We start from the raw sequence: 13,841 nt of genomic DNA on the forward strand, positions 1-13,841 counted from the left end.
CGAGCCTCAGCTCGCAGCCCCGCCCGCCCCGGCGGGTGAGCAGACAAGCCTCTCTGGGCTGCTGAGTGCCGGTCGGCCCTGATCCTCTGTGCGGGAATCTCCCTGCTTTGCCCTCTGCACCCCCGTTACTGTGCTCTCCTGCGCGGCTCCGAAGCTTTCCCCCTCCGCCACCCGCAGTCTCCGCCCGCGAAGGGGCTTCCTACCTTTTCTCCTTCACAGCTCCTTCCCACTGGTGCAGGTCCCGTCCCTATCCTTTTATCTCTGTTTATTCTTTTTTCTTTTGCTCTACCCAGGTACGTGGAGGGTTTCTTGCCTTTTGGGAGGTCTGAGGTCTTCTGCCAGAGTTCAGTAGGTGTTCTGTAGGAGTTGTTCCACGTGTAGATGTATTTCTGGTGTATCTGTGGGGAGGAAGGTGATCTCCGCGTCTTACTCTTCCGCCATCTTCCCAGAACGCTCCCTCTGTCTTTGTAAGGTATTTGATACTAAGCAGTTTGTCCGTGTCCTGGAATAAATAGATGGGAACCCCCTTCAGGAAAGATGAGGAGGTTAGCATGAGTTAGGGTGAGATCAAATTTCCTTTTCAGAATGTCAGTGTCTTGTTGCATTGCAGGGGGCTGTAAATTCATCTGCAGCCGACTAGAGGACACCTCATATGCTCTGGTGTTGAGACCAGGAGGGATCTCTGACTGAGATTTGCCAACTAAACTTCTATGGTAAGTTTGACTTTGAAATATGCGGTTGATTCTCGTTATGTTCTTGTCTTTGATATGGGGGAGGGAAGGAAGCAAACGAGTTTTAATGAAGTGTTTTTTAATAAGATAAATAAAATATTGACGGAATTATTATTGGGATTTCCTTATTCAAGTGTTTAATGAGTAAGGTGGTTGGCTCTTTCTGGTTTATTTCCTAAATATTTTGGACTTCTTGTTTTTACTAGGTCTCTCGTTTTTGTTGATATTCTCGTTACTATGTCTCTGCTACTTTTTCTGATAGCATATGGTCAGCAGATTTGATGACAGGGTGTCTTCTATCAAGGCAAAGGTTGAATTTGTAATATCCAGACAACTTTTGGTAATAGTTAGAAAGGTCCAATAAAAACAGGAGTGTGACGTTACTGCAAGAAGGGAAAAATAGAAGAGGCTGATTTAGAAAGTTGAAGGTTCTTATTAAGAGAAAAGAAAAGAGGGAATTGGTAAGAAGCCAGGTTTAAATTGGCTGAGTGCTAGAGCTCAAACACAATATTCTAATGATGAAGACAGGGTAAGGCAGCTAATGGAAATTTACGGTGTGTGTGTGTGTGTGTGTGTGTGTGTGTGTGTGTAAGAGACAGAGAGAAGACTTGCTTATTTTCTTATCTATATCCACACTAGCCTTTCTGAGGAGAGGGACTCTGTTCTTAGCTCTGTACAATCTGCAAAGAATGACAATTAAAAAACATTTATTGATCACAAAAGGTATTTCTTTTTGTAGCTGCTACAGAAAAAAGGTCCACAAACGAGTTGCTTTTATGTGCTTTCTGTGAGACAGGGCTGAAGAAGGTAATCAGAGCTCAGGCAGAGGCAGCTGGAACTTAATCAAATAAGTTGCAACCAAAAGGCGAGCTGTGAGCAGCAGATCACAGAGTATTCCCTCAAATCCCCGTCAGGGTGCTCACGCTTTTAGGTTAGACCACCACAGGTTAGGACATTGTCTCCAAGAAAGCTTTGTTAAAGGACACTTTTGGTGTCAAAGAAGAAAGACACAGGGCAGTGGATCTCAAACTTTTAAAAATGAAAAGTGTTCAAGGACTAGTTCCGGGTTGTCACTTCTAGTGATTCAGATTCAGGAAGTCATCAGTTGGAGTGGGACAGATATCCCTGGGAATCTTTACTTTGTAAAAGATGTAGGTGTTGGAGGACGTCACTTTTGAGAAAAAAGTGTCAGGCTTCTCTAGCTTGTTGATCTCATCGCAGAACTGTTGGTTCAGAACCCACCAGCTGCCCGGTTCTGAGAGGGACTGAGCAGCTTGATTGAAGAAGTAATTCATGCCTGTGCCCCGCAGACCAGGGTTTGAATCCCCTGTGGCTTTGCGCAAAGTGTTTTCCTTCTCTGAAATTCAGGTTCCTCCTTTTAGAAAGACGAGAACCCTATTGTCTACCTCATGGATTTAAAGAAATAATGCAAAAAAGCACTTAGCAGAGTGACTGGCACATAAGAAAGCAATCAGTAAACGTTACTTCTTGTGGTGGGGAGAGAAGGAGATGTCAATAAGTCCTCTGAGGCCAGGAAAAGGGTGTGCAGCAGACAGAGCAAGGCAGGACCAACCAGGAGGCTAGTTCTAAAGATAGATGAGATCCTAGACCAGAAGATGAATAAACATGAGCTTGGGAGACAAAATTTCTCACCATTACAAATGTTTCCCAAGAATGGTAATGAACAACCCAGATGGCACAGTTAATTGGAATTATAATTGATCCCCAAAAAGTATTTAAGTCAATAGTTTAATTGATTGTCCTCGGGAAAACCATTATAAGAACGTCTAAAAGGGAACAGAATGAAATGCATCAAATTCAGTGATTTGTTCATCTCTGCCGCCCACCCTACATAGAAGGATTAATGAATGAAGAGAAAAATGGTCAAAGGGAGGAAGGGAACAGGGACCGCAAATCAAATAGACTGTCATTAAATGAAATCCTTTTCTGGTAATTCATTGGTATGTCAGGTGGTACTGAACCGGCTGGCTGGCTTGCATGTGGCTGCTGCCAGGTACGCTCCCAAGATGACGCATGAAGAATAGAGGAAATGGGACTGATACCTTTCTTAAAAGACAAAGATGAAATTTATCAGCACTTGAATGTATGCTATGGCTGAACCAGCCAACAAGTTAGTAGATGAGGGATATGGACAGGTGGGGGTGAGGTAGGATCAGACTGTCTGTAGGCAAATCTTTTAGCTCTTTGGGCCTTACTTTCCTCTCTAAATGCCGTTCTAGGCCTGATACACTGTGATAAGGCATAGATGGTGGGTCAGATCCCAACACTTTAAACATTTTATTTTACATTTTTCACACCTGGAAAGTAGTCCCTAACTAAGGTACCTAAGTTATCACCAAATGCTAGCTATTTTGAGGAATGTTGTGTACCCTGAACTATGAATTTTTTAGTGTTTTTTCCCCCATAAATCCAAATTTCAACTTAAATATGTTTTTACCAATGCTGTTAGTTCTCTGGATAAATAACTATGATAATACAGACTAATGATAAATAGTGAAGAAAAAAATAACAGAAGCCACTATATTTTGAACACCTATCATCTGCCAGTTACTGTGCTCATCACATTTCATCTTTCGTCCTTATACTAACCTTGTTAAGTTGGCGTTATTGTGGCCATCTTCCATGAGAATTCTGAGAGGTCACAGAGACAGCAAATAGCAGAGTCAGGATTTGAATCTAGGTCTTTCTAATTCCAAAACCCATGTTTCTACTCCTTTAATATACCATAAATCTGCTGTACTGAGTGCATTCATAATAATCCTGTATAGTTTCTCCTTGATTCAGAGTCTCCTAATTTTTATTCAGAAAGACGCAGACATAGAGAATGGACTTGAGGACACGGGGAGGGGGAAGGTTAAGCTGGGACGAAGTGAGAGAGTGGCATGGACATACATACACTACCAAATGTAAAATAGACAGCTAGTGGGAAGCAGCTGCATAGCACAGGGCGATCAGTTCAGTGCTTTGTTACCACATAGAGGGATGGGATAGGGAGGGTGGGAGGGAGACGCAAGAGGGAGGAGATATGGAGATTTATGTATATGTATAGCTGATTCACTCTGTTATAAAGCAGAAACTAACAAAACAAATATTTGGTGGCTTGGAAAAATTATATATGTATTTGAAATTTAAAAAAAAAGAAATACAATGCAAAGTGTGTTAGTGTCCTACTCCTTCACTTTTCACTTATGATCACTTTAGTGGAGCATTTCTGTTCTTAACGGCAATATTATATTATTTTGTTTACTTTGAATAAAGAGTTTACTGATGAATCTGAACTTGCCTGAGGAGTCTGAACTTGAAGGAGATAGTGGCTCCAGTCATTAGTTATCCAACGTCTTTATCCCAATATTGGGGCCTTACAGGCCATATCTAGGGTAAGAGGAAGACTTGCCCTCAATAGCCTGTTACATTTGTGCAATCTTGGGGGCAAAAATTAATTGATATAAAATATAAGACTTCTTATCTGTGAAAGACATTGTCAGTAGAATGAAGAGGCAAGACACAGACTGGGAGAAAATACTTATAAAAGACATATCTGGTAAAAGACTGTTATCCAAAATATACAAAGAACACTTAAAACTCAACAATAAGAAAATGATCAATCTGATTAGTAAATGTGCAAAAGATCCGAAACAGACACCTCATCAAAGAAGGTATACAGATGGCAAATAAACATTTGTAAAGATGCCCAACATCATCTCATTAAGGAATTACAAATTGAAACAACAGTGAGATACCACTATACGCCTATTTGAATGGTGAAAATACAAAACACTGACAACAGTAAGTGCTGGCCAGGATGTGGAGCAACAGGAACTCTTATTCATTGCTAATGGGAATACAAAATGACAGTCACTCTGGAAGACAGTTTGACAGTTTCTTACAAAACTGAATATATTCTTACCATAGGATCCAATTGCACTCCTTGGCATTTACCCAAATGAGTTGAAAAATTGTATCCACGTTATAACCTATATATGAATGTTTAAGCAGCTTTATTCATAATCACCAAAACTTGAAAGCAACCAAGATAGGTAGGTAAATAGATAAACTGTGGTATGTCCAGACAATGCAATATTATTCAGTACTAAAAAAATGAGCTAGCTATCAAGCTATGAAAAGACATGGAAGAATCTTAACTGTATATTACTAAGTGAAAGAAAGCAATCTGAAAAGGCTACAAAATGTATGATTCCAAATTTCAACTATATGATATCCTGGAAAAGGCAAAACTATGGAGACATTAAAAAGATCAGTGGTTGCCAAGGACTGGAGGGACAGACATGAACCAGTGGAGAACAAAGGATTTTAGAGCAGTGAAATTTGTCTGTGTGATATTACAATGGTGAATACATGTCATTGTATACTTACCAAAACCCATAGAATGTACAACACCCAAAGTGAACCCTAATGTGAACTCTGGACTTTGGGTGATAATGAGGTGTTAGTGTAGGTTCATCAGTGGTAATAAATACGCTGGTGTGGAATGTTGATGGGGGAGGAGGCTGTGTGTGTATGAGGACAAGGGGTACATGAGAACTCTCTGCACTTTCTGTTCCCTTTTGCTGTGAACCTAACACTACTGTAAAAGATAGTCTACTTAAGCATTAATTTATATTGAAATAGTATTATAAAAAGTCATAGGTAGCTAAAGTAGAGAAGTCTGCTTTCTAAATGGATAACAGATTTTCCACTTTTGTGTGGGACTGAGTGATGTTTTGTTATATGACTCCTTCCCTTGGACAGTGAATGTCTAGCAAATGATAGATGCATTAACTCTTCTGCCTCCTCTGTATTTTATGGTCATCGATACTGATCCTGAAATGACTAGGCAGCAGCACAGGTGGGTGAGTAGAGACGCCTCTTCCTGGAAGCCTTCTCTTTGATAGCGCAGCTGCTTTCAAGGCCACAGAAAACTGCACGACACTTACTGTTCTGAATGATGTAACTCTACAGTGACTCATTATTACCTAAAAAACCCAGCAGTTCCTCAAATTTGGGATTCTGTTTTCCTAGAACATTCATTTCTGTGTTCACAATTTTAGTTGATCTTTGAACCAGGTTAAAAGAAGCAGAGAAAGACAAAATTGAAGCTGGCAAACTTGACATGGTATAGCAGCTCTGAGAAATGTAGCCCCTTGGGCAAACCTCGCATTTGCCTATTATGTTACTTTTTCACATTTAGCTATAGACACCCATTCTGTGCCTCAGTATCTCAGACTACCTTCTATCAAAATAAGAGGTCGTGCCCAACTAATAAAGAGTTAATATTTGGAAATCTTCTAGCTAGGTATTAAGAACGTGTATTTCTTGGTGCTGGTATGAAAGGTGATTTAAAATTATATTTATGCATTTTCTGAAAAATGTTCTTATAATAGACATGCATTTTTTATTATCAGAAAAAATTAATCTATTTTCATTTGAAAATAAAGGTTATCTAAAAGAAAAACAGATAAAGGAGGTACGACAATTTTTTTTTTTAATTTTATTTATTTTATTTATTTATTTTTGGCTGTGTTGAGTCTTCGTTTCTGTGCGAGGGCTTTCTCCACTTGCGGCGAGCGGGGGCCACTCCTCATCGCGGTGCGCGGGCCTCTCACTGTCGCGGCCTCTCTTGTTGCGGAGCACAAGCTCCAGACGCGCAGGCTCAGTAGTTGTGGCTCACGGGCCTTGTGGCTCACGGGCCTAGTTGCTCCGTGGCATGTGGGATCTTCCCAGACCAGGGCTCGAACCCATGTCCCCTGCATTGACAGGCAGATTCTCAACCACTGCACCACCAGGGAAGCCCGGTACGACAGTTTTGAAAGATGAGGGTTACAAGAAGGACTTGCACTGCTAACACAGAACACTGACAACAATAATAGCCAATACTTCTGTGGCACTTTCTACGTGCCAAGCACTGTTCTAAGTTCTTTATTCTATTAATCACTTTACTCTTCATGACAGTCTCACGATGGAAGTAATATTGGTATGCCTATTTTACAGATAAGGAAACTGAGTCACAGAGAGGCCATAACTAGTCTATTGTTAGATAGCTAGTAAGGGGTAGAGCTGAAATCTGAGAACAAGCACCAGTACCAGCTAAAGATCAGAGCTACTAATGTAATAAAGATAAATAAGATAGAATAAAAGAAAAGCTTAACAGGATAAATGAAGCACCATATATCAGTGAGACAGGGGATGGGTAATTTAAAATGCTATTTTGGGGAAACTGATTATTTAGATTAAATAAATTCATTTTAGCAAATCCCCCTAAAAATAATAACCCATTTTATTCTAAATAGATTAAAAAGTTAAGTCTAAATAGCTAAACCAAAATAACTTAGAAGGAATATACTTTAATATTTACCTGATCTTTAGATGGAAAATGATTTTCTAAACTTAAAAGCAATTAAGGAAATCACAGAGGAAGAGATTGATGGATAAAATAAAAAAGTTTCTGTATGTTATAAACCAAATGAAAAGATAAACAACAACTAACACATTAAAGAAATTGTGGTTTTTCATACACATCTGTAAGAAAATCACAAAAGAGGAAACAGAAATTGTTAACAAAATATGAAAAATACCTTCTTTTGTAATATAACAAAGGCAAATTTTTCAGAAATTCAAATTAAAACAAAAATTAGGTAGCAGTTTTCACAGAGCACATTTTACCAAAGATTTTTAACTGATAATAATCAGGTTGTCAGGAGTTCTACAGGATGGATGGACGATTTCATGTTGAAGCTTTCTGACAATAATTTAGCAACTTCTGGCAAGAGCCTTAAAGACAGCCATATTTTTCAAACCAATATTTTTTCATATAAGGATTTGTCCTAAGAAAATGGTTATGTGGACAAAGATTTATGTTCACATTTTTATAACATCATTAATTTCTAATAGGGCAATATTAGAAACAATGTTTAATAAAATTGAATTTGTTGGTAATAAGTGGAAAGTATGGTACAGCTATAGGATGGACCATCACACCACAAATAAAATCATGTTATGAGCAGTTCTTAGTGAGAAAAGAAAACAGTTATTAGATAATGCTTTGTGTAATAAAAGAGGATATATAATTATTTATGCATAATTGTCTTATCTAGTTAAAGTTAATAACAATTAAAAAAGGAATTGAAAAGTCATGATAAATGTCCATGATGATAATTGGTGACAGAAAGGATTTTTTTTTAAAATTTATTTTATTTTATTTTTTGGCTGTGTTGGGTCTTCGTTGCTGTGCGCGGGCTTCCTCTAGTGGTGGCGAACGGGGGCTACTCTTCCTTGCGGTGCGCAGGCTTCTCATTGCGGTGCCTCCTCTTGTTGTGGAGCACGGGCTCTAGGTGCACGGGCTTCAGTAGTTGTGGCTTGCGGACTGTAGAGCACAGGCTCACTAGTTGTGGCACAAGGGCTTAGCTGCTCTGCGGCATGTGGGATCTTCCCAGACCAGGGCTCGAACCCGTGTCTCCTGCATTGGCAGGTGGATTCTTAACCGCTGAGCCACCAGGGAAGCCCCAGAAAGGATTTTTATATTTTACAAACTGCCTAAAACAAACAGACATAATAATGGGGAAAATTATTTTAAGTAAGAAAAAAGAAATACAGAGTGCAATACAGAGACAAAGGAAAAAAGGGCAGATCGTTGAAAATGGTGAAAGGCACATGGATATTATCTCAGATCTGATATCCTGGCAGAGCTGGAATGGAGCAGAGAGCAAATAAATATATTGGAACAATTAATGCTTTTGGCCAGCTCCTTCAGAGCGCCAGAGTCAATATAACAATTGCAGGGACAGACATCTGCTTCTCGCTCAACCATTGGAAAGCCAGTCCATCCTCTGGGATATGTCGATGAAAGTGTTTTCTTAAAACAAACTAGTTTTCTGCCCAAACTCATGTTTTTACAGATGTCATGTAGGTTTTCAAATTTACCTCTAAAATGTCTGGTTAAAATGTTTTCAAAGAAATGAGTCTTGGAATTCAGTCTCTAGCATTTTCTCTATATTTTGTTTAAGTCCAGGAACATGCTTTCCAATTCATGCTATATTATAAATTTTGAGGGGTTCAGGAAGCAGCAGCAAATGTAGATGTAATTTGTCTATTAACTGTTGCTTTTATTTCTCTATAGTCTAAAAATACAGACGTTTCCAACTTTTCCTTTGCTCACATCAATTGGCCTCCTCTGTCTTGGAGGCGTTTGAAGGTCTAAGTATTTTCTTAAATGCTTTTCTCTTCTGAAGTTGGATGTGTTTATATCTTGGCTGTAGGCTCTGCACCATGGCCAAGGGAATCTACTTCCCTGCATTCTCAGTTCTCAACTGGACCTCTTGGTTCTAATCAAACCCTTCCAGAGTCAGGCTCTTATGTGCTTGCTCTCAGCATATTGGATCCCTGATCCACACACTCAGGTTTATAAGTTCAGCTTCTGTCTCCTCAGATTACTCTGGGATCTCATCCTGTCCTCTCTTGCACTAAGTAGCCTGCCCACCACCACCTAACCCCATATTCCAACAGTGAGTGACCATTTAGGTAGGCATGATAGAAAGGAATGTGTTTTTTTTAAAATTCCTTTTTAAGAGGTATCAGTGTTTCTTTGGTTAAAGCATGAACGTAATTATTTATGTCTAAAGAACTTGACTAGAAACAAAGTGTATTTAGAGTCGTGTTTTCCATTGAGTCATCGTTGAACTATATTATGTAGAGAGGAGAATTTTCTTTCCCCTCAGACTCAGTAAGATTCCACGGGGTTCTCCATCAACCCAGGATGTGACATTCTGGTTGGTGGATCTCCAAAGAGTGATGTCACTGAGTCCCAGGGCATTAATCATCAGAGCATATGTAATGTTTTGCTGCTTTGCTCTGCTGAGCCAAGGAGATGATGCCTGTGAATTCATACTCCTCCACCCTCACTTTCTTTCATCTCCTCTCTCCTCTTTCTCTCTGAAGGCAGTTTTGCCTGCCACCAAATACTGTACCCCAACTGCCAAATTTTTAAACGCAAGTGGTGTTGTGCCTATTTACAGGAACATCTCATCGCTTGAGCCAGTTCATCTTTCAGTGGGTACACACCTACTTGTAATTCAGCTGTGATTTTGGCTGTTGCCTTGTAAATATAAAAGTCGCAAACAATCGTAAAATGCTAATTTAAAATCGGAATGTCTATAGGTAGGCTCAGATGCCTCTCGAGTCACTAAGTCTCTAGAAGTGTGGAGCTGCGTTAGCCTGCGGTTTTACTCCATATCACGTAAGTCCCTCTGTTCCCTCTTGGAATTCTTGTTGCTATTAACCTCTGATGTAAACCCTTCCACCATTGCTTCTACCTCTAGCATTCAATCATTCTTTTAGCAAATATAGAGAGAGCGCCTACCGTTGCCTAATTACCTCATCTTCAGATAACATCACATTGGGTATTAGGGTTTCAATATGTGAATTTGGAGGGGACACAAACATGCAGTCCGTAACACAAGGCAAGCAAAGGGTCTTCTTGAGGCCAAGTGGGCCCCATTGGTGGAGAAACAATGTCAGACTCCAGAATCAGCAATCAGTGGGGAGGCCTGAATACTCCATCCTGGGGCAGAGGTGTCATTAGGCATTAATTTTCTGTTCTGTTTTGTTTTATTTTTTGTTTTCGTTTGTACTGTTTACTGAGTGTTGGTTGTTATGGGCTTAGAGTTGTTAATTCTTGGCCAGAAAAAATGATCTGAAGTATTGTAGTTGAAACCACCCTGCTTGGGGACAGGGAGACAGGTGCTTTGATTATCAGATCAACACCATTTACATCAGCAGTTCCTATGTAACCCTGCAAATATACTGATGCTTTGGCGCTGCTATAAAAGTTTTATTAGTAAAAAAACACGTTTTTATGAAAATAATTTTTTACTTATTGTAAGAATACATAAAATAAGAAAGAACACAAAAACAAATTTTAATTTTTACTCTCTGTGCTATGTGGATAGATAAAGAAGATTATAGAGATTCCTTACTTCAAGGGGATGAAGTTAGAGCAAGGGTCAAATTGGTTCTAACCAGGTCGCTGAAGAGGCACTTTCAGTGATGGAGGAAGAGGTATGGCCTGGGAAGCTAAGAATAGAAGGTGTATTTAGCTATAGGCCATGGATTAATGGGGCTCTATTTCTTGTTTTGAAGTACTGTCAACCTCCATAGACTTCTTTTTTTTCCTCCAGCTTTACTGAAGTATAATTGACAAAGCTGTAAGATATTGAAATTGTAAAGTGTGATGATTTGTTATATGTATACATCATGAAAGGATTCCCCACATTGAGTTAATTAACACATCCATCACCCTACAAGTTTACCTTTTTTGTGTGTGTGTGTGAACATTTAAGTTCTACACTCTTGCAAATTTCAATTGTACAATACAGTGTTATCAACTATAGTCTCAATGTTATACATTAGATACTCAGACCTTATTCATCATATACTGAGTAGCCTTCTTGTTGAAGAACCACTAGTGCTAAAGGCTTGTGATAAAAGGGTACTTAGAAGATATCAAAGAGAATCACTTCTACTTCTTTTCTCAGAACGTTGCCGTAGACAGAGACATGACATGGAAGGGGAAATTGCCTGGAGAAGGGCTGTGGCTGACTGTCGTATCACATAAATCTTGTTTACATTTGTTTTTGTTCTTGGCTTGGACCAGCTTTCAGAAGTCCCAGCTAAGTGTCGTCACAAAATCTTTATAGGTAAATTTTCCCCCTTCAGGAACTTCACATAGAGCTAATGAGGGATGCTTCATGCCCCTATACAATTCTACCCAATGTATCAGCAAGAGTTTTGAGCATTCAAAACTACACTCCGGTCTACACTCCATATTCATTACAATTCACATACACACATTTGTTCATATGCACTACACAGTGATGGAATCAGCCAGATTTTGTTTGTTATTTAGCCAATCTCGTGGTTTATTTAATCTCATCCCTGTTTATATCAAAAGGGATTTAAATGGTTAAATTTTAGTAAAATGCAACCAGTTGGCTCAACCAGTTGACATTTAGCGTGGTTTCTCTTTTCTTTGGAAAGTTTTACTTTTTTGGGGAGAGGGTTACTTCATTGTGAGTATAGAGGATTTTCTTGCAGTTGAGAAGCTGGAATCATCTTTAAGTTAACGAAAGGAAAATTGAGATAAAAGAATTTTTCTGAAATGCCAGAAATTTGAATGAGGTAAAGCACCTAGTTCATAAGAAAAAACATTAAGTCCAGCCATCTTTAAGGAGCTGAAATAATATTTTATCTGTTTCTAAGATACTTAGATAAGTTAAACCAAACAGGAAGCAACAGAAGTCCTTGAGTCAGAGAGGAACTGCTCATTACTCATGTGACTTAGCAAGCAGAGAGATGATGCCACTACCCTGAAATCTACAAAACTTAAGACAACTCATTGTCGATTATGAAATACTATGGTTATGCTCTCACACCATGTAATCTCATGGAAAACTTCACCTTCTCCATTTCCTTTAGACAACTCCAGCCCTTCAGAACTAGATCATATTTTCACAAACTTTTTAGAACATGGGACATTTTGGGGAGGAAGAAGATGACTTACAACACTCCGTCTTTTGGGTGACCTACTCCATACTATGTATTGGTAATTTGAATGGGAAAACTATATATGAGAACAAATGGAAAGATTGGTGTTCCTTTGACATAGTTGAGATAATAACTGGTTTCTCAAAAATCCAGGGAGAAGCTAAAGGTTAGATGCAAAATTGTTGTAAACACCTGGTCTCCTTGGCCTCCTATGGAAGGTAGTCATCTGTAATATACAGACAGCTTGTCACACCCAATGAAAACCATGAAGGGGAAGCAGAATGGGGAAGTGGGATGGAAAGTTTTAATTTAGTGGTCTTTTAACATGTTGGAAAATGTAAGTCAATGTGGCATTTGCAGAAGTTCTAACATTGTTATCAAAATCATCTTATATTCTCTTTTGTAATTGCACCTAAGAATGCTGGTCCCTTTTTATCCTTTAAGGAGGAGAGAGAATGTCTTTCTTCCTAAAGCTTTTGCCTAAAGATTTTGCCACTTGGGACCCTGTGTCCACATGCCGTGCCAGTGCTCAGCCACTCAGGGTATCTTATTTTTATTAATATTTATTGAGTGCTTGCTACTGTGTCAGGTACTTCTACAGCACTTCAATTTTCACAAAAACCATATGAGGTTGGTACTGTTTTTATATAGATGTGAAAACTGGGACACAGAGAGAAAATGCAGTGATTCCCAGCAGCTTGGTTGCCTCCTGTCCTCATGGGGTCCCTAGTACAGTCCTCATGGGGTACCAGCAGCACTTGTTTAGCTCTTTTCCTCTTTATTTCATCTTTATTTTACAAATTAAACTGTTTTTGAAGCTACAAAAGTAAGTGCATGTATAAGGTAAGGACTAAAACATACAAAGAGATAGGGAAACAAAAGGAAGACTTCCATCCCTTACACCTAAGGACTACTCCATAGAGGTAAATATTATTAATTTTTTATGTATTTCAAAATTGTCTATGCATAAATCAAGATATACACACATATGCATACATATTCATTTTAGTTTTTGGATCTGTTAAGGTACTTGTGTCATACCTTGACATATTATAGTTATCTGTGAACATATTTACTTCCCTGAATTGACTGTAAGCTCTCTGAGGTCATGCTGTGTGTGCTGTCCTGGTTATCTATTGTTAAATAACAAATAATCCCAAGATTTAGTGGCTTAAACTAAAGACAACATTTATTTTGCTCACAGATCTGCCATTTGGGCAGGGCTCACTGGGAAAATCTCACCTTTGCTGCACTCAGCATCAGCTGGGGTGGCTGAGGCTGGAGGCTAGAATTACCTGAAGTCTCAATTGTTCACATGTGTGGTGTTTGATGCTGGCTGTCAGTGAGACCTCAGATGAGGTGGTGGCTGGGACGCCTACACATGGTTTTTCCATGTAGCCGCTTGGCTTCCCCGAGTGTGGTGGTTGGGTTCCAAGCATCCCAAGAGAACTATGAAGAAGCTGTATTTTCTTTTATAACTTACCCTTGGATGCCACATAACATCATTGTTGCAGTAGCCATGGGCTTACCCAGATTCAAGGGGAAAGAATGTAT

General features: G+C 39.2%; 1 protein-coding gene across 1 annotated transcript in view; it reads left to right on the forward strand.

Annotated features, from left to right (window-relative positions):
- Nucleotides 1-619: 619 nt before the first annotated feature.
- Nucleotides 620-13,841, forward strand: part of CYTIP (cytohesin 1 interacting protein) — a gene marked incomplete at its 5' end in the record, with an annotated part of 62,591 nt that continues 49,369 nt past the window's right edge. The window contains one exon of the mRNA XM_082658950.1: nt 620-713. Within this exon, the coding sequence (XP_082515076.1) occupies nt 711-713 (3 nt within the window). The remainder of the gene's footprint in view (nt 714-13,841) is intronic.

Source organism: Grampus griseus (genome assembly GCF_964374135.1).
Source record: "Grampus griseus genome assembly, chromosome: 7".
NCBI classification, from domain to species: Eukaryota; Metazoa; Chordata; class Mammalia; order Artiodactyla; family Delphinidae; genus Grampus; species Grampus griseus.